At 36.7% G+C, this 27,061-nt stretch overlaps 1 protein-coding gene across 3 annotated transcripts; it reads right to left on the reverse strand.

Moving 5' to 3' along the window:
• Positions 1-4,934: 4,934 nt before the first annotated feature.
• Positions 4,935-12,228, reverse strand: LOC104247646 (TGACG-sequence-specific DNA-binding protein TGA-1A). Of its 3 annotated transcripts, none has more exons than XR_716275.2 (10): positions 11,852-12,228; positions 9,726-9,924; positions 9,506-9,580; positions 8,538-8,597; positions 8,332-8,409; positions 7,590-7,653; positions 6,428-6,699; positions 6,005-6,222; positions 5,611-5,826; positions 4,935-5,165 (listed from the first exon to the last, which is right to left on the reverse strand). XR_716275.2 is itself a non-coding variant. In XM_009803711.2 (9 exons), the coding sequence occupies exons 2-9, from the start codon at positions 9,912-9,914 to the stop codon at positions 5,674-5,676; spliced, it is 1,122 nt and encodes a 373-aa protein (XP_009802013.1). In that variant the 5' UTR covers positions 9,915-9,924; positions 11,852-12,228; the 3' UTR covers positions 5,478-5,673. The 3 variants fall into 3 exon arrangements, 1 of the variants encoding a protein (XP_009802013.1); XR_716274.2 differs by having other exon boundaries at positions 5,992-6,222; XM_009803711.2 differs by lacking the exon at positions 4,935-5,165 and having other exon boundaries at positions 5,478-5,826; positions 5,992-6,222.
• Between the last annotated feature and the right edge of the window lie 14,833 nt (positions 12,229-27,061).

Here is a 27,061-nt window from a genome sequence, read left to right on the forward strand (position 1 = left end):
ATATTATTTCTAACAAGTTATATACAACTACAATATAATACCACTTAAATACAATTTTTATACAATGTTGTTCAACTTTTATACAATAGTTAAATGAATTAAAGAAAAATAAATAAACAACAGAATACATTTTTTCTATAATTTTTCTACAATTTCTGCAATATAATGTATGTCATGTCTTCTTCTTCTTCTTCTTCTTCTTCTTCTTCTTCTTCTTCTTCTTCTTCTTCTTCTTCTTCTTCTTCTTCTTCTTCTTCGACGAGTTTCAATCTGAAATTCAGCCAAAGCCAAGTCTAATATTTACAAAAACCCCTCAAAATTGAGGTATAAACTCCAAACCATATTCCCAATTATTTGCAACAACACCCAATCCAAAGAAATAATGATTTTTGAAAACCCAAATTCGAATTCAAAGCTTCAAAGCTTTTAATGGCTGTCAATGGTGGAGTTGCTGCTCTCTTTTCCTTTCCTCTTATATTACTGAAATTTGGGATTGAGAGATAGAGAGAGACGTAGAGAGAATTCTCAATTCTTTGCAACAACATCCAATCCAAACAAACAATGTCTTTTGAAAACCCAAATTCGAATTCAAAACTTTTTAATGATTGTCAATGGTGGAGAGGTTACAGATTTTCGCTGGTTTTAAAAGAGGAAATCGTGGGTGATTGAAGGGGAAATCATGGGGATTTGGAGAGAGAAACTTGGGGGAATGGGAATATACGGTTGAGTAAAATTAGGAGACTAATTAATATCATTAAAATCCTAAAATGGTACATAAATGATAATTAGGTATATAAAAGGTAATTATATTAAAAGTTAAGCATAAATAGTAATATAGTTTACTATATGGCATAGGAATGTAAAAATTCCTTAATTTTTCGGGTCCATCTTCATTTGTCCCAACGAGAAAAATACAAAAAAAGAAAAAAAAATGAAATATGATAGAAGAATATAAAAAAGGAATGAATGGTGAAAGGGAAAGAACGGAAAAAGATTTTACAAAGAAAAAAAAATAGTCCCCTCCTCTGCCTATTAAAAAATGGTTCTCCAATTCCCTTGCCTACATATTTTCATCTACAAACAATAAAAATAATTACACCTTACTCCCAAACAAATTAAAATCGCTAATATGAATTCGCACTTCATTCTTTAAACTCAACCTAATCGTGTAATCATATACATTGAAGGGTGATCAATCGAACACCTTTCATCGAAAATTATATAATATATATAAGTAAAATATTATTTTTTATATGTATATATTAAATTTTAAATACCCTTCGTGAAATTCCTCACTTCGCCACTGGCTCAACATATATCATCATTACTAAAATAAAATAAAATAAAAGTAATAAATAAAGAGTGTGTATACACACACTTAGTCCATTTTGATCCCTTCAAATTCAGCCTAACACGTTCATTTGACACCCTGTCGTAAACTCTTTAATTTAATGAGTTAAATATAAAAAAGGAGTTGAGAATGAAAGAGAAACAAAAAATGAATAGTGAGAACCCCGCGGAAGATCAAGTTGGTGAGCCGTGTGATGGGAAATCTTCCCGCACGGTTCAGAGAGCACTGAATTAGAATGAGATGTTTACCACCACATCATTGCATGCAAGGGGAGTTCGTTGATTCACAGATTGGTCCGACTCGTAGTTCACTTCTGACCCCGTGTTCGATAGCCCAAGTCTAATTCAAAGTAAAGGACATTCATATGCTACTTTGTTCTTATCTGGAAAATAAGTAGGGAGTACCAATTTCTGGTTTCATTTGGTCAAACACTACTGGACAAAATACATAAGTTGTCACCCGAACTATGACCCAAATCCCTGTTACACACTTTCCAGGAACGAATATTACTTTACACACCCAACCTTTCCAAAGTGTATCTAAGACACACCATTTTTTTCTTAACCAGTTTTTCAGAATATGTGCAATATCACACACCAATCAAACAGTGACACGTGTCATTTAAGAAAAAAATAAAATACAATTATACCCCTCATCTTCCTCATAACTATCATGGCCGTCTTCCTCCTCTCTCACCATCAAACACCATAGCTTCTTCCTCCACCTTTTACTTAATAACAAAGCCACCATTAATTAACAAAAATCACCAGAAAACACACCCAAAACTCCATCTTTTCCGCTGAAATTGAATCAAATTTTTTGAGCCCAGATCCAATTCATTTTTCATTACACTTCGGTAAAAAGTCGACCGCCATTAACTGCCATCGCCACAAGTCAACTATTTAAAAAATCATCCATTAATAAAATTAAAGAATGTGCAAAATCTTGAGCTAAGCTTTAATGGTTGGAAAAAATTTCGAAAAATTCTCGCTTCCTAAAAATTTTGACTTCGCCATAGGTAAAGCTCAAGTTAAGCTTCTCTACAACGAGAAGAGATATAAGAAATCGTGGTATATCTATTTGCGAAGAAGGAGATCGGGTGGTGTAGCTCAAGGAGTAGCTATGGCAGAATTTTTAAAAAGGAAGAGGATGACTCAATTTAAAATTTTAAAAAACTAAAAAAAATTGACATCTGACACAAAATTCTTCAGTTCACGTGACTCATTTGTTGGGAAAAACACGCACTATCCACGTCGGCAAAGCAGTGTGTATTAGATATACTTTAGAAAGGTTGGGTGTGTAAAGTAATATTCGTTCCTAGAAAGTGTGTAAGAAGAATTTGGGTCATAGTTCGGGAGTAACTTATGTATTTTGTCTGACACTACTGAAATGACATTTACACCAACCAATAGAAGTTAAGAGGTTTTGGCAACTAGATCTTAACCACAACCCTCACAATTAAATGGTCCCATTTCATTACAGCCTCATATATTCAATTGTACAAAATTCATCAATCTTTGCTCTTGATACTTTTGAGGAGTCATTTGATTAAATAGTTCAAAAATATTATGCTTATTCGTGCTTTTTTCCTAAAAAATTAACCCAAATAGCAAATTATAAATAGTGGCGGATGTATAATATATATATAAAATAATTGTATATAATCCATATATATCGATTAGAAACAGTAAATATTGAATCTGACTAGCTATTTGTGTAACAACTAGTTCCTAAATATTGCTTAAGATGCCTAGTCAGAATTTTGATGAAGAAAATCAAGCGTCAATGTCAATTGTGGGCATACGCTAACACCACTTAATTTTTGGTGTTCAATTGAAGAACAATTTGAATCAAATCATGAGATACCCCTTTATCTCGCCCTAATCAAGTTTGGCATGTAAATTGTATAATCTTAGGACCCGTTTGGCCATAGATTTTACCAAATTTTTTCTAAATTTTTTTTTTTGCAAATACATGTTTGTTCATAATTTTTATCCATTTTTTGGCAAATTCCCAAAACCCAAGCTGGTTTTAGCTCAAAATATTACTATTATATTTTTTAAAAGTTGCCCCCCACCATTTATTATTTTGTAACAATGCCACTTCGTCTTCTCGGTCATTTGATAGTGTATTATGCAGTTCATTATAAAAATGATAATTTTGTACCAAATTTATTTATGTTTATAATGATAATGAATGTTATTGATGAAGGTATTGTTGGGTATTTGTGATAGTTTTTAGAACTTGTGGTATAAGTCATATTTCATGTTTTTTCAAAAAAAAAAGTGAAATACGTTTTGAAAAATGATGTTCAAACACATTTTCACCAAACCAAACTTCACCCAAATAAAAATTTTCAAAACAAATTTGGGAATCTATGGCCAAACGCTAGCTTAGTTTAAAAGATAGCATTTCTGACTTGTCACACTCTTTTATTAATATCCAAATTTCATGGCAGCTTTTGAGAATAAAGTTGAAGAATTAACCTAAATAGCTGCTCACACAACTGATTAAACTAGAAATAGCAGGATGTATAATCCATGTAAAACATATGTATAATCGTGTATAATTAGTATATATTATATGCATACCGGCTATAAAAAGCAAACAACAAATCTATCTGGCTATTTGTGTAAAAAATTCCATTTAAGTTCTCAGACCCTGCCAGAAGTAGCAACATGGTAAAATCTATTCACCACAAACTTAATACTGATTGGGCTGCAAATACAAGCACTGGGCTAGGGGGAATTGGTGGAGTATTCAAAAATAATAGGGGAGACTGCGTGTTGGGGTATTCGCATTTATTTTCTATTGTAATGACAAAGGTTTTTCTACTGATCCAGTGTCAGATAATTGAGAATTCGCTTTCAGCTCTTAATCTTCTTCGGGAGTCTCTTTCGAGAGAGATCCTTTACCACGCCTAACTAAATGAAAGAAAGTAAGAGAGAGCGGCCACCAATTTCTTAAATGAAAATAAAGGACTTATGAAGGGGCCGCCACATACCACAAGTATCATGGCAGAACTTCTAGCTCTTTGCCAAGGCCTAAAAATTGGCCTGGAACAAAATTTGATCCCCCTTGAGATCACCACTGATTCTGAAGAAGTGATAAGAATGATAAAGCATGGACATCTCCCTTGCATTCCATATTGATGGAGCAGCTAGAGAACACAACTATATGACATAGCTTCAAGCAGAACCAAGTAGCGAACCTCCTCGGCAAGGAAGGAGCTAGAAAGGGAATTTTTGACAGGACCGAGTTTTTGACAGTTCCCCCGATGTTTGCAAACACAGCACTGTTGTCAGATATCCTAGGAATTATATTTACCAGAAAAACCAATATCTGTGATACTAGTGATGCTAGACAATGACAATGAAATCCAAGAGAGCTTAGCCTCTCATATTATGGCGTAACTATTTTGAAACAGTAGGGGTGTGTGTGTGTATATAAATATATATATATATATATATATAATTACCCAGTTGACCAAAAAAAGAATATAGCTCAATGGCGAAGCCAAGAATTTCACTAAAGACGCTCAAGATTCAACGCATAATATATATACAGTATAAACTGACCACCCTTGAGCAGAAGTAGATCTAGTATAACTTCTGGGTTCATCCAAACCTAGTAACATTGGTTCGAATCATGTCTATGTGTTTAAAATCCAGTAAATAAGTACAAATAATAAATGTCAAACCCGAACCCATAACATTCGAATCCTGAATTTGCATTTGCCCTTGAGCCTATGTGGCTCGCCCACTGATTATATAGGTTTAGATACCAAGTGAGCAACAGTCTTCTGGTCCACAACCTGTAAAAGTAAATATTAGATGCAAATCTTTAGAACCATAATTCTTATGAGAAATCACAACATGATATTTATTGGCTGCGACATAGTTCTGTCGATGTTATTTATAGCAATTTCTCAACTCCAAATCCTTCAAAAGTTGCTCGGTAATATACTACGATAATAGACTCTTGAATGCAGAGGGAAAATACAAAAACTTTATCTGAGCATTGCACAGACACTGGACAAGTAATTTGAGATCTTCTACAGACCTTTTGGTTTACAGTAGCCAAACCAATGTGACTAAAAAGAAAAATGCAATTGGGAAATTCCATGTCGTAGCATCGCGGAAGATATGTACAAATAATCAATTAGGAGGAGGAGCTTCAGAACTGGCAGCACCTGATATAATGTTCTATGTTCATGTTGAGAGTTTTATTGACATAAACAAGTGGCAGATTTAGCTTACACAGCATCGACTTCTGAAGGCAAAACTCCTCGAATAATATACAGGAGATCTTCTTGTGCTTCATTAGGTAGGTTCACGTAGACGAGTAGCCCATTGTGAGCTTAAAACACGAAGTCGTTCAAAGTACTCCCCCAAGGCAAGCAAGCCCTGAGCTGCTTGGTACGTATTAAGGATGCGGGACATCTGTTGGAGAGTTTCTTGGCGTAGATGATCCGCCTGTTTCCAGAAAGGCAACAGAGATGAGTCAGGAGAATGAATCAAGTATTCGAATCACGGACGTCGAAAGAATAAACTGAGTATTAGCACACCACAAAAACACATAAATGGAAGTTTTAAGAGAACTTCTATTGAAAGGAATGAAAATCCAATATGAGATACTACCTGATTTACGAACCTAACAAGAGCTTCCAACTTTTCGATGGCAGGCCCCATTTGTGGAAGAGTGTAATTTCCTTCGCCTAATCGGCCAGCTGCAACAGCCTCGGCAAGAATCTGGTGGAGTTTTACCATTCCTTGTGACAAGGCGTCTTCTGCTTGCTGACATGATTGTGTCAGGTTACAAACCTCCCGAAGTTGTTGTTCTGTCAACAGCTCAAGATGTGGTGTGAGAACCTGTAGGTTAACAGAAAATGTTGCATTAAGCACCTTTCTTAATCGAAGACAAAGAAGAAGAAAAAAAGACGATTATTCACGAGCTTAAGGAAAGAAATAACATATGTTTGGCTTTGGTGATGAATTCAACTGAATGACAAAGACAATAGACACATGGACTCAATAACGAGCGTCAGTTGGGAATTCATACTGAGGCATGCATTACCTTTAGAAGCTCGGATGGCCGAAACCCCCCAATCCACATGAAAAAGCGCTCGGCTGATGTCTTCCACATGCCAGACATGATATAGAGGACATCAGCTTTAGCAGCTGTAGCTTTCATGCGAAAGAGATCAAAGTAGTGGCTCAGATAACCATCAACAATAATGCGTAATTCCGCTTCACCAATTTGAGAATGCAAAGCACTCCTTAGCTCATTTGTTTGTCTAGTTTGCTCTTCCACCCAGTGACCATACTCCATATCAAATGCAGCAGTTCCTGTGGATTCACGAAGTTAGGTTTGAAGGGAAACAAAAAACACAAAAAACAATGTATGAAAAAGAAAAGGAAATATGTTATTAATTTAATAAATTGGTATTTTAACAGGCAATTGTGATGAACTCTAGAAAATCAAATAATTAAATAATTAGGCACCATGGCATTAATAGGTTTGCCAGAAATGATGAAATCATAGGAACTGCAAATTGCTCTCGTTTTGGTTCTATCTGACACACATTATTAATGTCTTACCACTGCGACCGTAGTTGTTTCTAACCAGCTATTCTTCATTAAGTTTCCTAGTTTGCTAAGTGATTTAGAAGAATGAGAGATACCGAGAAGGAAGCAATGACCAGAAATACTTGATAAGTAGAACAAATATGATGAATTGGAAGGTAATGAATAAGGATAAGAGTGACCCCGTTAATGTTCTAATAACAAGATACTCCAAAGCCAAAGAATTAAATGTTCATAGTAATAAGTAATGTATAAACACAACTGCAGGTGAAAGGAGAGCAGAAACAATTCCCTGAAAATAAAACAAAATATTTTCATCCTATGTTTCTTTAGTCTGTAAGTCTTATTTAAAGATCAAGCGGAATAATGTTTCCATTTTAAGTTTTATTCACTCTCAAGCAACAATGATCTAATGTATTAACTAGATCCAACGATTGGCATTTTAGGGTGATACAGTGATCTTAATATTATAGGAAAAGTAAGCAGCAAACGAAATTATGCAGAAGCTTCTTCCACTATGTACTCTATAATGAAACTAAGGTAAAGCTCTCATCTGAATTCTTTCCAAATCCAAGCATAATTTAATTGCTCCGACAAAGATCTGAGAATGAAGTTTGATTAAGTACATGACAATACAGTGTGAACCGACAAACCTGAGCTAGCGGTTACAGAGTAACTTAGCTGGCTAGCATCTAAACCACCACCTGCATACAGACCCTGTTGCAAAATGTTAGTTGATTTGTCAGATTTCTTTCGCCCTTAAAGGTAAAATATTCATCGCATTAATCAGCTAAAAGATCTCACCTTCATAAATAGGGAGAAATTCAAAAATAGCTAGATTTACAACTGGTCGTTCAAAAATAGCCCAGTTTCAAAAGTAATTGAAAATAAGCCACTTTTCATGTAAAGATAAATCTGAGCGAAAACACTGTTCAAAACCCGAAAAATACGCCAGTATATTATGCTGGAGTTCCAGCATAAGTATACTTGAACTCCAGCATATTATACTGGAGTTCCAGGATAAGTATGCTAGAACTCCAGCATAATATGATGGAGTTCCAACATAAGTACACTAGAACTCCGGCATAATACACTGGAGTTCCAGCAAGTATACCGGTCTAGCATAATATACTGGAGTTTGGAGCACCGGTGCTCCAGTCTCCAGTATATTATACTGGAGCCAGCAAAGTATATCGGTCCAGCATAATATGCTGGAGTTCATACACAGGTGCACCGAACTCCAGTATATTATGTTGGACCGGTCTCTGTTGCAGCAAAATAGTGGCTATTTTTCATTGATTTGGTAAACGCTGGCTATTTTTGAATGACCAGTCCGAAAACTGGCTATACCGTGCTATTTTTACTCATAAATAAGAATAAATATTGTCCCTATACCTGTTTTCTGGCACGTTCTAATTCTTGTTCCAATTGAATCAGCTTCAATTTACTATTTTCTAACTGCTGAACATAGGCCTAAAGTAACACAATGTAAACTTGGAAAATCAATGACACAAGCAGAGTACCAAATTGTCTTGTTTAATAAGGAAAAGTAACATTGAGTAGCAATGTTGCAGAATAAATTAGCAGAATTCAAGGAATACCTTCTTCCTCAAACGGCTTTTACGAGCAGCCTCACGGTTTTGTGCAAGACGTCTAAGTACCTGTATATCAGGTTTGGACATAAATCTTATTGCCACAAGGATTTTATACTTTTTGAGGTCTCATTGCCAAGAAAAGAATAATGAAAAAGAACATTAAGAAAAACAGGCAAATGATGAACTTGGCACTTAAAGATTTTAAGCAAGTTCTTGCCTGAAAGCAAGAAAGCCGCAAAACATATATATTGATGATATTCTTCAACATGTCATTCCAAACAAGGAAACTCCGCTACAAAATTTATCAATTCAGATGTAATGTTCCCTTCATCTCCTGTATATTTCCTCTAAAATTATTTTACATGTTTTTCTTCCATAAATCGGAGACCTTTTACCACAGATAGAATTAACTAATCAGTCTTGCTAAGCTTAGGATACTTCATCTTATTGAAAAACTCATACCTCAAATTTCTCTAATAATAATTCACATAGGAAGCAGTAAATGTAGGCATCTAAAGCTTAGCATGTATAGGTGGCCCTAATTCTGTTTTCTACTGAAAGGGAACTAAACAATTGAAAATACAAATCAATCAAAACTGCACATCTACGCGTCAGAATGTTACATGATTGTTTATCTTATCTCCAAAAAATGAATGAAAAGAAATTATCTATCAGAAAAGCAACAGCAAGGACAGCCCGGTGCACAAAGCATCCTGCGTTTACGCAGGGTCGTAGGAAGGGCCGCATCCCAAGGGAGTTTGACGTAGGCAACCGACCCTGATGCAAGCATCAGTGGCTGATTCCACGAGAAAAGCAATAGCAAACATACATCAATCTCCTTGAACACATGAACAGATGTTCTCACCAACCAAAAGGAGGCTTTTCAATTCATGAGAATGACCTAACGAACAAAACCTTCATTTTAAGATCAGTATTCTAGATACAAGATTATAAGAACAAAAACATATCTTTACCTTCTCGACGGGTTTACTTGTTTCTGGTTCATATCTGTTAGAAGTCCCTACTGTTCCATGCGAAGTGTCTTCTGTCTAGAAACATTAACTATATTAATCAGTACAATCTGCAGCATAACTAAAGCAGATAAAGTTCTTTTTTTTTTTTTAATCAATAAAGCTAAAACACAAAAAGCTGTGAAAGATATTAAAACAAGAAAAGCTAAAGAGAAGAACAAACCTCGTTTTCTAGTCTTTTCTCCATAAGTGGTATCTGGTCCTCTAGGCATTTATCAACTTCTAAAATCATGGTTGCCGATGTACTTGGGAAACTACCATTGAAATCATCCCACATTCCAAGTTGATGGATCGAATCGCATATACCCATCCTTCTTGAGGCGACGAAATGGGTGTATGTTGAAGAATTCATTGTGTATGGACTGTGGTTTAAAGACACAGGTCAGCTATTGTTGACATGAAAAACTTCCATACAGAAAATGGATTGTCCACCTTGTTATCAAAGGCGCGCTTAAGCCCTGAAGCGAGGCTCAAAACATGTTGAGCGCTTCGCCTCGCTTAGCGGGCGCTTCAGTGTTGTCATGAATGCTCTAAGACATACTTTTTCTTGCCAATGAGCTTAATTCTAAAGAGGCGACACTAACCAATCGATATTTTATCGTAAATTTTTTTCAATTTTTTTGTCCATATATTTGGTATTCATGCTTATACAGGGGCGGATTTACATGGGAGGGGGTGGTTCACGTGAACCCATCCTCATTTCCCTAAACCTTGTATAGCACCAGTAAATTTCAGCACAAAATACTTGAATTTGTATGGGTGAACCCATACTCAAGTGAACATTGAAATGCACTGGTTGAGAAGTGCACCTTCCATCCACCGGGTAGGTGGTTCGAATCCCCGCAATACCCTTTTTAAAATTATCCATTATTTCACTTTTTAATTAATAAATTGGCTACATACCCATGCTCCTGGGCCCGCAGTTTAAAGTTTCCCATGCTCTTTAGCACACACGTTCTTTTTTTCTTTTCCTCTCTTTATTACTACATAAACTGCTTCTTAGTTTTCAGTTATACTTTCAAAATCCCTAAATTAAAAATACCTCTCCACACAAAACTCTCTGGCGCTCTAAGTCTTCTGCAAATCAGCAAAATACCAACTTTTCTACAAACAAAAGTCACATATTTTTCCAGTTTCTTTATCAATCTCACTTCTTCTTTTGTTTCTTTATCTTTTTTCTTTGATTTATGAAGTTGGGTTGAAAAAAAATAACGTTCATGAAGCCAGAAAATTCAATAATGGTGTTCAAATGTTTAACATCCTTTTCCAGTGGGCTATGCAAGGGTGTTCAAAGTCTATTTTTTTTAAAAACAAGTAATAGTTTACCCTATACATAGTATAATTTTTCGGCGAACGATTGTCAGTTCATCGTACATAGCTTCGCCCTGGGTGCACCCATTCTCGTGAAATCCTGGATACGCCTCTGTGCTTATAGATATTAGTCTCGGACTATACATACATATTTGTAATTTTTTTCGATTTGTGCCTTTCTTCATTAAAGCCCACACTTCATTTGTGCTTTGCGCTTAAAGCTCCAATAAACCTTAGACCTTTTTTGCGCTTTTCACCTTTGATAAGACTGATTGTCCATAAGACAAGAAAATCTACTGATCCTTAATGAAAGCAGTCCTAATGTTTTAATCTATGACAATTTGCTGCAAAACGACTACAGATAAGCAAATTCTTGTGCAAGAAGAAGTGCAGGCGTCAAATTAAAGTAGCTTTTCGATATCCAATTTAAAATATCAAGCCATTTTCATACAAGTTTTTATAGTCCTCTTCACCTCTTTGTACTATTATCATATATATACCAACAATCTGACACTACATCCCTTTAAGAAATAGATGTAGAAAACAAGTTAAAATACATGATTAATTTCATGGTTTGAATATACAAAAAAGTAAATCAAGTAGCTAAAATCCAGTAAAAAATTTAATCTTTTTCCAGATTATAGGTTCAAAACATCATATATATTAAGAAAGTTTTAATCTTTTTCAGATTATTTATATATATATATATATACACACACACACCAATAAGCAATTAACATCTGCTTAATTTCTTGCCCAAAACACTTGCAATTAGCAAAAGAAAACAGTTTAAAGACCAAAGAAAAAGGGTGGAAGTTATAATCAAAACACAGTAAAATTTCAATCAACAATCAAATTAACTTCACTTTCAACCCTTTTGACTTTAATTAATACTAAATAAGATCTCTTTCATTTTCTTATTTTGTTTTCTTTTCCAAAAATAAACCAAACAAACAGTAGAAGAGAGAAAAATGGAACCTTTAAAGCCAACGGCAAAATCTTGAAGAACTTTTCCCGCTCAATTTCTCAGCTCTCTAAACATCACAAACTGAAAATCCAATCTCCTCCCAATAGCTTTTGTTTGAAGAAGAAGAATAGAATATGAAAAAAGCCAAAGTCTTATCAAAATTCCATTAGAATCAAATCCAATGAAACATAAATCCTAAAACTATTTACAATTCTGTATATAGCCAAAAAAATCAAGGGTGTGCAAGTGCAACATCAACTTATATACATACATTATATACATATATAAGCTTGTATATACATATATATTAAGCTACATAAGGGGTTGCGGGAGGGGTTAGTGTGTATACATAGATACATACAGATATTATATAGAAATATGTAGTGTTATTAGCTTATTGTATTATTGGGTGCCTACAGTCGAATAAGATTAGAATTTTAGGATGAGAACTTATCATATTTCCTTTCTTTCTATTTTTATTTGTAGGAATCATATTTCCACTACAATATGATAGACCCACTCTCTCTTTTCTTTTTTGGTTTAACTTATACTCCCTCCATTCAAGTTTACTTGGAATTGGTATGTATATTAAAAATAAATTTTTATTTTTATTTGTTATTATACGCATATCAAGAAAAAATAATTTTTTTTCTTGTTATATCCACAGTATTTATTACTCATTTCAAATTATTTTCTCAAATTCAATAAAATACGCATCAATTAATATGGGTATCATGATAAATTATGCACTTCATTTATTATTTCTTAAGGGGCGTGAAAAATCAAAATATGCCGAATAAACATGAACGGAGGTAGTATACAGCAATAGTATAATATATATATATTTTTTACAGTACCAATGTAATTTAAATATCAAGTTACCTGTCGTTATTTTTAATGATTAATTAATATTATTAAATAAAATTATTTGTACTTATATTTTAGGTGATTTAATTGTGTAAATAATTTTATATCGAATTTAATTATTATCTTTTTTTTGGTTTTGATGTCCACCACCCACCCCTTCACCCCCACCCCTTTTTGGGGGTTGAAATATGCGCACCAGGTCACTCTCACTCAACTTTGTGATTGCCCCTTGGGTCCTAACATGGGAATATCCATAGCCGCACGCTCTTAAGTCAGATAGAATTTAGGTTGCCTTTGGTGTTTTTGGACAATTATTTTAGGATAATGTTCAAAAAAAAAAATTAAAAAAAAAAACACATTTTAATTTTAGGACGCGGAGTGGGAGTGGCTTCCGTGGAAGATAAGATGTGGGAGGCGAGGTTGAAATAGTTTGGACATATGAAGAGGAGAAGCACACATACATCGGTTAGGATGTGTAAGGGGTTGCCTTGGTAGGTATGAGGAGGGGTAGAAATAGGCCTAAGAACTATTAAGGAAAGGTAATTAGGCAGGATATGCCGCAGCTGGAGCTTACCGAGGACATGACCCTTAATAGAAGGGTATGAAGATTGAGGATTGGATAGAAGATTAGTAGGTAGTCGAGCGTGTCCTTTTGTCTCTCTCAAGTCGGTAGCATTAATGTTAATATGGTATCTCTTTATCCTTATATTGCTAATACCACCTATTGTTTGATTGTTATCTTTGCTTCGATTCCTTAATATCTTGTTGTTGTTACTGCTTGTTGTCACTGCTTCTTTTCTTCATTTCTTTAGCTGAGGGTCTATCGAAAACAATTTCTCTATCTTCCCAGGATAAGGGCAAAGTTGCGTACGCTCTATCCTCCATATACCCCACTTGTAAAAATTTACTAGGTTGTTATTATTGTTGTTAATTGTAGGACACGAAACAATCTTACCGGTGAACGATAAGCAGTAACATTACTTACCACCACCAAAGATTGTACTAGAGTGTAACGTATTCCTCTATTCTTAATTAAAGTCTCGAATTTAAGTGTTAAAAAAGAATTGTCTTTAATAAAGAGTGTTTTATCCTTCAAAGTGAGTACTAGACATCGGGGAACCAAAAAATTACTTACTCGTACTAAGCATTTTTCATCAAATCAATAAGTAATAGTGTAAATTTTTAAAATGTATATTTTATTACTTAATTATCTTTAACTAGTAAACTTTGTAATTGAGTTGAGTTGAGTTGCAGGAATAGAGAGCGTGGGCAGCACGAAGTACATAGGAGCGTGTAAATGGTAGCAAATTAGGTGCATTTTTAAAATATTAGTTGTCGCTTCGCGGGAAGAGAAGTGACGAAAGCAAACTCTTTGTCGTTAATTACACCTACTCATGCGTGGAAAAACTTTTTTTAATTAGATCTTAGGACACTAATTTACGACACTTTACAATTAAGGACACTATATTTGACGAATTAAACCTTGAGTAAACAATCACACTAATCATAGTAGAAGAAATTAAAATTATTTTCTTATTGACGAAGATAAAGTGGGTTGCAACTTTTGGCGAGGAAAATTTGTTTACGGGACGAAAGATTAAGGCCCTATTTGTTCATAAAAATAATAATAAAAACTAAACATAATTTAAAAATATATTTGTTCATGAAATTTTGCAAGTTTTTGATATTTGTTCGAAAATGAGTTTTTTCTAAAACTAAAAAGTGATTTTGACCACTTTTTAAAAATTATCAGAATTATTTTTTCCACTCACAACAGTGCAACATTTTTTTCAAGTAAAATACATGTTCAAACATAATTTTAAATTCCAAATATCATTTTTCAACTTATCTCCAAATACTAACTTTTTAAAAAATAACAATTTTCATATTCACACGCCTACTAAGAATTTAATGGAAAGCATATATATTGGCCTATTTTTTGATAGAAGGGAAGCCAGAATAAGTTCTAAATTTTATTATGTGTTAGTAACTGGATTCTAAATTTAAGTTCTATGCATATTTCGTGAATTTTTTAATACAATTTAGACTAAAATTACCAATTTCAATAAAACTCGTAGCTTAACTTATAGTTCCGCCTATCTTCGATGATATTGAGGTCTTCGTCTAATGAATAAATGATAATGAAATTTCAAATGACATGATATCAAATCTTAAGACTATTTAATTATTGACGACTCTAATAATTAAAAAATAAGGGGAAAACGTACTTTAAAATATAAGAAGAAGAAAGTAATGAGAAACTTAGTTTAATTAGCTAGATATTTTATGATGTTGAGGTTAATTTCTTCTAATCAATAAGTAAACTAATAAAATGGATTTTTAAAACTTTTAAATTGCAACATATTATCGATATCTTCAACTTGTTTACTGCATGTTCTCAAATTATCAAAAGAGAAAAGAAAAGTAACCATAAGAAGAAATTAAGGAGAAACTTACTTTGAGGTGTCAAGTAATCGAGAGCTTCTACGTCAAATCACAAAGTAATTAAATTATGAAATTATAAAGAAATTCTAAAATTCAAATTATGACGTGATATCAAGGTCCTCGTACAATCACAAAATAAAATACTGAAAATGATTCTGTTTTTAAACCTTACAAATTAATTATGAGTCAAAGCAATTAATTTATGTGTTTCTATTTTTTATATTGTAGATGTGAAATGCACTAACTCATTAATTAGCAATTATAAGTATGTATGTGATATTTATAAAAAATAATTAAGCTTGGATTAAAAAATTAAGTAACCATTCCATTAGTGCAAGCATGGTCTTATAATGGTCATAAAATTTTTAAAAAAAAGTTATAACTACATTACTTTTAAATTTTTTCACAAGGCAATAGAAAGAAGCCACCTGCCTACCAAATAACTGGAAGAGCTATTCTAGTGCATATATATACTAAAAAAGAAAATTAATTTATCATGCAAATTTTTTTAACAAATTTGCTGAACTTTCCTTCTGTTGCTAGCTCAGCAATGATCTAATTTTGACTTCAATACTAAATTAGTAGTTTAAAAATGCAATAAAGTGTAGATTATAGTTGGAGTATAAGTTTTATGCATGCATTAGCGATTTATACGGACAAATCATTTAAAAGATAATAGCAGATAATTTTTTTAATAAAATTAATTAATAACTTAGAATAAATAGTAAATAATATATTATAACTAATTAAATAACACCGATAACGTAAAAAGTCTATTACACTATTAGGGATTGTTTGGTTGGTTTGGAAAAGAATATCCTAGAATAGATAATACCAAAATATTGATATAAATTTATATCGATTTTAGCTAATACCAGTAATCAAATACGAGATAAATATAATCTCAAACTCTATATCGAGATTATATACTAATCTTAATAACCAGAAGACCCCTTAATGTATATAACTTAAATTCTTATTTTATTGCTATTTCAGTCCTCTGAAGATCATGAAAAGACATGGTTTTTGGCTAAAGTTGATAACGTGTGAAACAATAAACTGCACATTCTATCTCCCAAGATCCAGTGCTTATTTACTAGTATATCCTTTTCTTTTTAGGTTTTGTCTTTTCTCGTAACTAACTACTAATAAAGTTCTAAAAATAAAATCAGACGTGATAGCATTTTTAATACATAGATCTTTGTACAGTTAGTGGCTTTTTATCCATCCTAATGTCAACCTTCCCCCACTTAACGCCCCTTCAAATTCTATAGAGATGGATATAACTGTTTACCTTTAAATCGAATAACAATTAAATTTATACGCAGTTTTAAGGATATGTGGATTAATTCAACACAAATAATCCAGAATATTGGATAAGTGAATTAAAGACAAAATGAACTATCAAACCAGTTATGATGTTATGGTCTAGCCCGAACCTAGGTTGAACAGTAATTTTGCGCTCGATTGGACCCTTGGCTCGAGCCCGGTTATGAATAAAGAACAAAACAATTAAATAAGAACTTTTGCAGTAGCTAAAAAGCAGAGAATGAATTTGTATTGCTTTGATTCGTGTGTTACAAAAGAAAAACTTCCCTTTTATATAGTAGGAGAGTTTCATCCCTAGTACAAGTCTAAAAAAAGTAAAAATCTTCCTTTCTCATTAATTACTAATATGTAACCGACATCGAGCGAGATCTGCATTGTGATATCCGGTTAGGTACGGATATCACTGCCCTCTATCCGTTGTGCATAACCGTTTGCATATTTCCCGAGGTCTCAAAGCTCGTTCTGGGTCCGGGAAGCGTTACTTTATCACGCCCGATGATGAACATATCGTTCACCTCTCATGGATTCAACCTCGTGCGTCTGTGCCCTTCTTTCGTCTTCTTCACCGAAAAATCGGGGTATGCATTGTCCCCGATTTTACCCGTATACAGATAGTCCCCTCATTTTTCGGAGAGTAGGTTTGCTGAAATGATGGGAAACGATATATGAACCCCGATTTCTTTTCTTCGTACGTTATAACTAAGATGACGGGTAAACCGAAATGTCCCATCAGTCGCGTTGTTCTGACTTCAGACATGTTTCAGTCACTGTGGCTGCTTCGAATGCGAAACGTTGCGCATTGATTGTTGTTCCCCTATAAAAGCTTCAACATTTTTCACTTGTTTTACTTTCCGAATCTAGATTTTATCCCCAAACTTTCAAACGGTTTTCAACTTCTCCAAGTCTTCACTCTTTGTTCTTTGAGCCTTCATATCTTCATCTTCATCCCCATACATTTTCTTCGTACCTTTAACCCAGACCTTCATACCTTCATACCATCTTCATATTTTTCTTCAAACCTTTATACTCTTCATCAGACCTTCATATTTCACAAATCGCAATGGCAAAAACCTCCAAGTTAGTGCCTCAGCAGGCTGCTCCTTCATCTTCCCACTCGACCATAGATGCCGAGGTGGTCATTCCCATAGTGGCTCAGGAGCCTCCCGTGAAGAGCTTCATACCCGGGGGCTGCTCTATCGGGTACGATTTCAAGGTCGAGAAGGCCTCTAGCCAACAAAACCGAGGCGAGGGAGCATGGAGATACATATGCTCCATCACTGAAGAGACCCTACCCATAGTCCGAGCGGACTGTAAATGGGAGGGTAAGGATGTGGTTGTTCCCAGGCCCAACGACGATATCACTACTCACGTGAAGGGGTATCTGAGTGTTTACACTTACCCCTTCATGCTCGCCCCGGTGGACCCCATAGTCCTTGCTTACTGCAAAAGGTACGCGGTGTGCCTTAGGAAAATTTACCCGTCCTTTTGGAGGATCATGATCCTCTTACGCCATTTTGTGAAAAACACTAAAGCCCCTCGGTTCACCCTCGACCACCTACTCCGCCTATATAGTCCCCCAATATTTCGAGGGGGATTGATCAAGCTTGTTCGAGCAAGTAAGGCTCCTTTATCGAGCATCGACGAGGACCGAGACCGAGGTTGGCAAGGGAGGTTCGTTCGGGTGAAAATCGAAGACCTGATCCCTCCTGAGTTACTGTCGTTCCCCGAGGAGTGGAGCGTATCCCGTAAGTATTGTCTTTCCTTAGTATTCCTTTCTTTTTTTAATTCTTTCTCTCATTGCCTGTGCTTGTGGTCGTGCAGCTGTTGCCCAAGTTCCTGATGCAATCCCCTGATTCAAGAAGTGGATCGAGGGGATCTGCAAGCAGATGTCGTACTCCGAGAGAGCATGGCACAAGCTTTCAGAGGGCAAATGGGAGGCTTGTTCTCATGGTGAGGTTCTTCTTTGAATAATTATAACCATGCTCTTAACTTACATATTGCTAACCTTTTCTCTTTTCTTACAGGTTTGCCTAAGACCACCGAACTTAGGCCATTGGATGAGGACGAGGATATGCCCTCGCTTGCTGAGCACTAAGAAGTGGATCAAGGAGATCTGCAAGCAAATGTCGTACTCTGAGAGCGCATGGCACAAGCTTTCGGAAGGCAAATGGGAGGCCCGTTCTCATGGTGAGGTTCTTCCTTGAATAATTATAACCATGCTCTTAACTTACATATTGCTAACCTTTTCTCTTTTCTTACAGGTTTTCCTAAGACCACCGAACTTAGGCCATTGGATGAGGACGAGGATATGCCCTCGCTTGCCGAGCCCTCCATTTTTGGGGCAGCCCGGGGTTACCGTGAAGGAGGAAAAGAAGAAGAAGAGAAATTCCTCGGGTTCCTCGAACGCCGAGGCGAAGAAGAACAAAAGGGTGGCCATCCGGTTCCGGAGGCCCAAGTAGAGAACCAAGTCTAGGGTACCAAACCCCGATTATCTCTACTGGCTTAGGGACGAGCCCGAAGATGACTACCTTTTCGTCGCTCATGGGTCGACCCTTAATGAGAGGGAATAGGTGACGATCGAGAAAAAGGATCATGAGGTCGATCCCCCTCTAACTCGGGAACTAGAGGGAGAGACGGAGGTTGTGGCCTCCAGGAAGCCCGCCCCTGCTCCGAAGGAGGCAACCGGTGTTATTGACCTTGCGGAGATGCCCTCCTATACCGAGTCTTTGCTCGAAGAGGCCCAAACGGGCAAAGAGAAGTAAAGCAAGGGAGTGTACGAACCGGACGATGACCTCAATATGTTTCTCGATGGTATGAATATGGCCGCACAGGAGGATTTTTCCTGGCTTGGTCACCAGTTGGTCCCGAAGAAGGATGTTCCCTTGGGAGCTGGTGGGCCGAGTTCGAGCCCAAAACTAGTGAAGCAATTTCCTGCTCAGAGCATGGACCCCGAGCGCAAAAGAACGATCGTTCTTTCAATCCTAGAGGATGCCCTGCTCTTGTCCGCTCCGGTGGGCGTATCCAGCTACCTCTGATGCCTGGTGACCGAGAAGGACCAGACAAAGATGAACGAGGTGGTCACGTCGAGCCTCTTCAACGACACGCATCAGGCGCTAAACCGGGTAACGTGTTAACCCCTTTGTAAATCTCACTTAGGTTTTTGATGTCTTCTGCTAACTTCATTATTTTTCAGGCTTTAGTGCTTCACCTTTAAAGCTTCCTCTGGTACCACTTGGAGGTTAGCCAGCTTAAGTTCGAGCTCAAAGAGAAGGTTCGGAAGAAGGACATGCATTGAGCTCTTAGTGAGCAGCAGGACGAGGGCCTTAAAGACCTCCCGATTCTCCAGGTTGAGCTGGAAAAAGCTCAGAAGGACGCCTCGACCCTAAAGCGAGAACATGCCGACCTGGTTGAGAAGGTAAAGATCTTTGAGGCTAAAAATGATCAGCTAGTCGTGGTGACTAACGACATAACTTCACAGGTCCAACAGAAGATAGACCTAGCGGCCAGCTCCTGGCCAAGATGGACGAGGTCAAGGCCACGAACAAAGTGTGGAAGGGCAGGATGGAACTGCTGGCTTCGGAGAAGGAAGCTGCAAAGGCGGAGCTAGAATCGGTCGATAACCAACTCCGGGTGGTGAAGGACAAAACCGATAAATGGTCTCAGCTGATTGATGATCTCCGGGCACAGCTAAGCTCGACCGTCACGGAATGGGATACCATTGGGCAAGAATATGCTTCATTGAGGTCCAAACTAGATGCGACCTCTACTAAACTCGAGCAAATGATGGCCAGTAAAAGGCCGATGTGGAGGCAGTCGAGACCCCGCTTAAAGATGAAGACTAAGTACATAAATCGGTTTTCCTGGAGAGAGACCCTCAAAGAGATCCATGCCCGAGGCTTTGACATATTGGACGAGATTGAAGAACCTAGGAGACTCGAGGACAAGGCAAAAGAGCTCTACGATCCCAAAGGTCCCGAAGGCTCTGAGGGTTCCGAGGGCTTTGAGGGCTCCGACGATTCTGGCGACGAGTTGGGCCCCAGTGAAGACCAGGCATAGATGCCTTAGTATTTTTCCAGTTTTTCTTATGTATTTTTTTGTTTAATTTGATTATGTTCTATCGGTCCTTTATAAATTTATTTCAGAGTATATAAAATTTTTCCCTTTCTGGCCATACTGTGTCTTTACTTTTTAGCATCTTCTTGCAATTTCTATTTGCGTATTATTTTTTATGCCTTAGCATAAAATCAGACTTCGATGCTGCTTTTGTTTACTTGTGGCTTCAAACCCTCGGTGAGACCGAAGGTTTTTAAGATGCTTAAGTATTTTTAGACGACGTTTTTGTTGAGAGTAACCATTTAGTAGGCTTCGAATTTTCACAAGGGCCTTACTTTCTGGTTACGGACTTTGGATGTCTCCGAGCTGTTTTTACGGTGGCCGTAGCCTTTTATATTTGGGCACCACCTAATAGTTTTGGTGCCTTCGGGATTCGGTAGCACGGGTCGTCCAAATTTTCATCGGGCGATAGTCCCCGAGTAGGGGTAGCCCATGGGCTCGAACTCCCCGAGTAGGGGTAGCTCATGGGATTTAGGATCCAGGATAGAAACAATACGTAGTAACAAAGTGTAAGGGAAGTAGAAATTTCTTTCATTGTTTAGTATGCAAGGTACACGATCGAAGGCACATAAAACTTGTGCCATGGCTAGAGTGGACTATGTAGACACGGTTCATATGACCATTTGGCCCTTACAAAGAATCCTAATCACCAAGCCTTAGCTTTTAGCACATAAAATTTCCTTGTTCCCTTGCTACGGATCTTAATTCGAGGGTGACGACCCCTAGTATTCGAGGTCGAACTCGTGAGGTATCGGATACTATTGACCTGAAGCAAACGATCATTGATTCCGATTCCGGTTTGAAACCGATCTTCAAATCTAAGGTAGCATGTTTTACTGTTTCCTTGTTAAAAACCTTGCCGGAAAACACACTTCGGGACAAAACTGGTTTAAGAGAAAAGGAGTGCAACACGCACTTTCAGACCTAATAGCCACATCCGTCCTTGGCTGATTACCTATATACATTAGTACGATTTTTAACATGATTAAAAAGTAACTGAGTTCGTACCTAAGCAATAGTACTGCTTTAAGTGTGTCACATTCCAGTTGTTTGGTAGTTGCACGCCATTTGCCGCTTCGAGTTTATATGAGCCTTTGCAGGTTATTCCGACGACTCGATAGGGTCCTTCACAATTCGGGACCAGTTTCTCTTCGTTCGGGTTCCTGGTGTGTAGTGTTACTTTTCTTAACACCAAGTTCCCGACTTGAAAGTGTCTGAGGCTGGCTCTTAGGTTGTAATACCTTTCTATTCACTGCTTCTGGGCGGCCTCCCGCCTTTCATCTAATAGTTCTAGGCTCGTGATCATGGCCTCGTCGTTTTGCTCTTCGGTCGCGTATTGAAACCTGAGGCTTGGTTCTCCCACCTCGACTGATATTAAGGCTTCGGCTCCGTAGACCAAAGAAAATGGGGTGACCCCGGTGCTCGATTTTGAAGTCGTACGGTATGCCCATAAGACTTCGGGTAGGATCTCCTTCCATTTCCCTTTCGAACCAGTCAACCTCTTTTTCAGGTTTTGAAATATAGTCTTGTTTGTTGATTCCACCTGCCTGTTGCCACTAGGATGATAAGGCATCGATAGTATCTTTTTTATCTTGTGGTCTTTGAAAAACTTAATCATCTTGCTGCCGACAAACTATTTTTCATTGTCACAAACAATCTCGGTCGGTATCCCAAATCGACATATTATGTAGTCCCATATAAATACAATGACTTCTTTCTCTCAAATCTTTTCGAACACTTGGTCCTCAGCCCATTTGGAAAAATAATCGGTTATGAATAGTATGATTGAGCTTTACTGGGTGCCCATGGCAGGTGACCGACGATGTCCATTCCCCACTTCATAAACGGCCACGGGGACATGACCAAGTGGCTTCTCCCGGTTGATGGATCATCGGGGCGTGTATTTGCCAGTCATCGTATTTTCATACAAAGTCCTTTGTATCCTTCTCCATTTCGGTCCAATAGTGGCCGACCCTAATTAGTTTCCGAACCAAAGATTCTACCCCCGAATGGTTCCCGCATGTGCCTTCGTGAACTTCTCTCATGGCGTATTCGGTCTCCCCCGGTCCCAAGCATCTAGCTAGCAGGCCGTCAAAGGTTCTCCTAAATAATGCCCATTCAACCAAGCTAAATCTGGCAACCTTGGTGCGTAGGGCTCTCAATTCTTTGGGATTCGAAGGCAATTTTCCTGTCTTCAAGTAGTCTATGTATTTGTTCCTCCAATCCCAAGTTAAACTCGTTGAATTTTCTTCGTCGTGGCCTTCTTCTATCACCGAGTTCATTAGCTGCACTACTACTCCCGAACTGAATTCATCGGAATCGACTGAAGACCCCAAGTTAGCCAATGCATCGGCCTCGCTGTTCTGATCTAGGGGTACATGTTGCAGGGTCCATTCCCTGAATTGGTGTAGGGTTACCTATGATTTGCCCAAGTATATTCGCATCCGTTCTTCTTTCACTTCGAACTTTCCGTTAACTTTATTTACTACAAGGAGGCAGTCGCACTTAACTTCGATAACCTGCGTCATGATATCCAGTTAGGTACGGATATCACAGCCCTCTATTCGTCATGCGTAACCGGTTGCCATATTTTCAGAGGTCTTAAAGCTCGTTTTGGGTCCGGGAGCATTGCTTTATCACGCTCGATGATGAACACATCGTTCACCTTTCACAGATATCAATACGAAGGGCTCCCAACCTCGATTTCAACCTCGTGCGTCTGTGCCCTTCTTCCGTCTTCTTCACCGGAAAATCGGGGTATGCATTATCCCCAATTTTACCGGTATACGATAACCTAAGCTTTATTAGTTTAGATAATTTGGTATCATGTTCATGTTTGTGTTCTCTATATAGTACAATTTGCGGCGAGTGGATCTTTAAAGATCGACATATATAGTGGCAAATTCAAGTTCTATACGTGTAAAACTTAAATTATGAGATGAGTTAGAAAATGTATACCTAGCTCTATTTATATTTTCTCCTTGCATATACATTATAATGTATGACATCAAAGCATCGGATTTTGTCGAATCCGACAATAACGTACTCAGTATAATTATACAAATGGGGCTGGGGAAGATAGTGCATGTGTGTGTAAATCTTATCTCTATCTTGTACAGGTAAAGAAACTGTTTTCGATAGACCCTCGACTCAGACAAGCATCAAAGCTATTAGCGGATTTTATCGAACCGCAAATCTATAATTGAATCCGCCATGCATACTACGTACGATTAATATAACGTAGTCAAAAATGATATAGTAACCTTTTGTTAAAGTGTTCAAAAATGATAAGTTTTGTATACGAAAGAAAAAATAATAATTAGTTAATTGTGGGGAGAAAACATAGTATTTTTTTCTAAATCAAACGAAAAATTATCTTATTCGTGTATCAACGAAGAAAAGAAAGAACCAATTTCATCCACAAATAAAGTGGAAAGATAGTCATACCAAGAGCTTTCATGTATTAAAATCATAGAAAAAATAGAGTTGATTATACCTAAAGAATTCCCTTCAATGAGAAAGACACAAGGTCGCAGGTTGGTTCACCTTAAATAATATACACATTTAAAATTGAATGCCATATTGTTGACTCTTGTTTTGATATTAATAAAGAACCTAATACACATTTAAAATTGGATATGTGCATGATATAGAAGACCATGGAAAATTGGAAATAACCTAAGAAACTCGATGCACCATTCCAATTGTACATAAACTGTTAATTAGAAAACCAAGCATTATGCTTTGAGTAGACCGATCACCAATCGAAATCAAAATCTTTTACGTTTTAGAAAGTTAAAAAGTCTTTTGTTACTAGTTTCTTTAAGTTTAATCTTAATTTCTATTGGTAGAGTGTTAATTATGTGAGACGTTTTTAGAAAAAATAAAAAATAATTTAGACAAATACTTTTATATTAAGACTATAATCCAAGAAGTCATGTATTACTAGTTCATGTATTTCTTATTAAAGGATGAACAAAAATACTAAAGTCAAGGTAGTATGTAATATTATTATAACATTCAATAAATCCAAGATATATATATATATATCTTTCCGACCGGGATCGGAAGAATTTTTCCCATACTGAAGTTTTGGGTCTTCATGAGTAGTTCTTGTCGACTATGTGATCGGGTCCAAGCCTACATTATTATTGAGTAGAGAGGATGATCAATGCAGTTTTAACCCAACTAGGTCGGGATCGAATCCACACAGAGTTAATAATTGGAATTAGGTTTATATCCAAGTCTAGATGCGGGTTTTGCTCTTAATTACACTTCCACACATGTTTGGTTTGATTTCTACTTCTAACTCTATTCTATTGATTGCAATAATTGAATCTAAGGACAATGTTTTTGTTGTTGATTTTCAAGGGTTTAAAGGGACTAGGGTAGTGACTTCCACCTAGGTGGATATCTAACAGGTAGCAAAAATTTAGGGCAATCGTGTGATTAATTGGGGTCGTAATATAGCTATCACAGCCGGGTACTCACTCTATACCTCTCAGTAGTTTGAGTGATTTTGCTCAATTTGGCTTTCTCAAGTTCAAATAGGTATTCATGCAATTCAAGTGATTTTAGCTCAAGTCGGGTATTACTATCTCTAAGTTTAACCCTTTAATTGAGGCTATCAATTTCTTAAGTTCACCCTAATTTCTTGTTAGCCTAGTTTTTCTAGATTTAGTCCCTCTTTCTCAAGTAGAAACTAAGTCATAAAGGCATGTATCAGTTTTTGCAACCACTAATTCTATAGTTCTAGCAAGAACTAGGCTAAATATCACTAACTCATACACATTCAAGCCCTAAAATTAAATACTCATCAAATACCCACACTAGGGTTGGGTCACAACCCTAACTATGGGTTTAGCTACTCATGAAAATAAAAGAAATTAAAGAAGAAATGGAGATAAAATTCATAATACTAGATTAACAGATGAAAATCAAATGCTGAGAGATAATTCTAGCACAAAATTGCCCAAAACGGACTGTGCAGTTGTCTTATGTGCTCGGCTAAAACATAACTTAACCTAAAAATGTCAAAAAAATCTATTTATACTAAGCTAAAATTTTCGGACAAAAATACCCCTGCGGAGGTTTTGCGATCGCGTAATTCTTACCACGGCCACACTCTTGCTTCGCGGCCGTGTAATTCTGATCACGGCCCGCATTCTTTAATTTTGGATCTGGGTTGATGTGAGCTTCGCGGGCCACATAATTTCTATCGTGGCCGCGTAATTCTAATACGGACCGCACTTCTTGTTTTAGCTTGAAATGTGAACTCTCTGAACCTCAACAACCGCAGTCTACATAATTTCCATCGCGGACCTCGCTTCATTTGGCCTGAAAATGCACTCTCTAAATCTCCCTTTCGCGGACCGTGTATTTGTAACCGCGGCCGCATTGTGGTTTTCGTGGCCGCACAATATTTGTGTGGTCCGCGTTTCAAATCTCTTGGCCCAGTCTTGGTTTTTGTTCAAATTTTGACTCCTTTATGAGTTGATTATCACTCCTTTGGCTCATTTTGAACAATCCCTACAAGCAAGTATATTACATTAGTTTCCGGGAATACCTTTACGCATTTTTGACCCAAAACACAAGTAAAAGAGAGCAAATAATAGGCTAAAATCCCTACTTATCACTATGAGACTAGTGCAAACAATGCCTTGAAATAGTAGATTTAGTAGTATGCTTTCTTTCTCCGGGTATGAACTCCTCCCTTGAGGAAGGCCCCTGTTGTGGCAACTCAATCCAGTGGGTTCCGGGTATTCCTTCCATTTTTAGAATCGCTATCCTCTTTCTAAAAGGACGGGGATTTAGGTATATTGCTTATGTCCGATTTGCTGAGGCATGCATGGTTCTTTCAATTTCGCATCTGGGGAAAGCAACTTCCGCCAAAGTCTTATTGCTACTCTGATATTAACTAGCTCTTTATATATATATATATATATATATATATATATATATATATATATATATATATTATAAAATAAAAATTGTAAATTAAAAGAATCGAAGACAAGTATAGAGAGATTGGTATATTATTCATCTTCAAACTGATTTACATAATGAACTGAAAACTCCTCTATTTATAGAAGAAAGGAAGCAGCTGCAAGGCTTTTCTTGAGCTGCTTGTAAGCTGTCTGCATGAGCTGCTTGTAAGCTATCTGCATGAGCTGCTTGCAACCTGCTTGTTTAATAAGAAGCTGATGCAAATTATTTCATTGAATTGCTTGCGACCTACCTACATCAGCTGCTTGTAGATAAACTTCAATGGAGTACTAAATGGATAAACTTCTTCAAGAAGATTATCTATAGTAGAGTATTAAATGAACATCCACAATATAATTATTTTCATAACACTTCCCCTTGGATGTTCAATAAAAGATATTGTGCCTCGTTAAAATCATATTAGGAAAAACCTAGTAGGAAAAATTCTAGTGAAGGAAAAAGAGCACACATATTTAGTAAAA

This window comes from Nicotiana sylvestris, chromosome 4 (genome assembly GCF_000393655.2).
Source record: "Nicotiana sylvestris chromosome 4, ASM39365v2, whole genome shotgun sequence".
Classification (NCBI taxonomy): domain Eukaryota; kingdom Viridiplantae; phylum Streptophyta; class Magnoliopsida; order Solanales; family Solanaceae; genus Nicotiana; species Nicotiana sylvestris.

Coding starts and splice junctions, on each gene's coding strand:
- LOC104247646 (XM_009803711.2), bottom strand. CDS start 9,914: ATGAATTCTTCAACATACACCCATTTCGTCGCCTCAAGAAGGATGGGT. Junction 8,598..9,505: donor CAAGTAAACCCGTCGAGAAG/GTAAAGATATGT, acceptor CCTGATATACAG/GTACTTAGACGTCTTGCACA. Junction 7,654..8,331: donor TAGAACGTGCCAGAAAACAG/GTATAGGGACAA, acceptor ATTTTGCAACAG/GGTCTGTATGCAGGTGGTGG.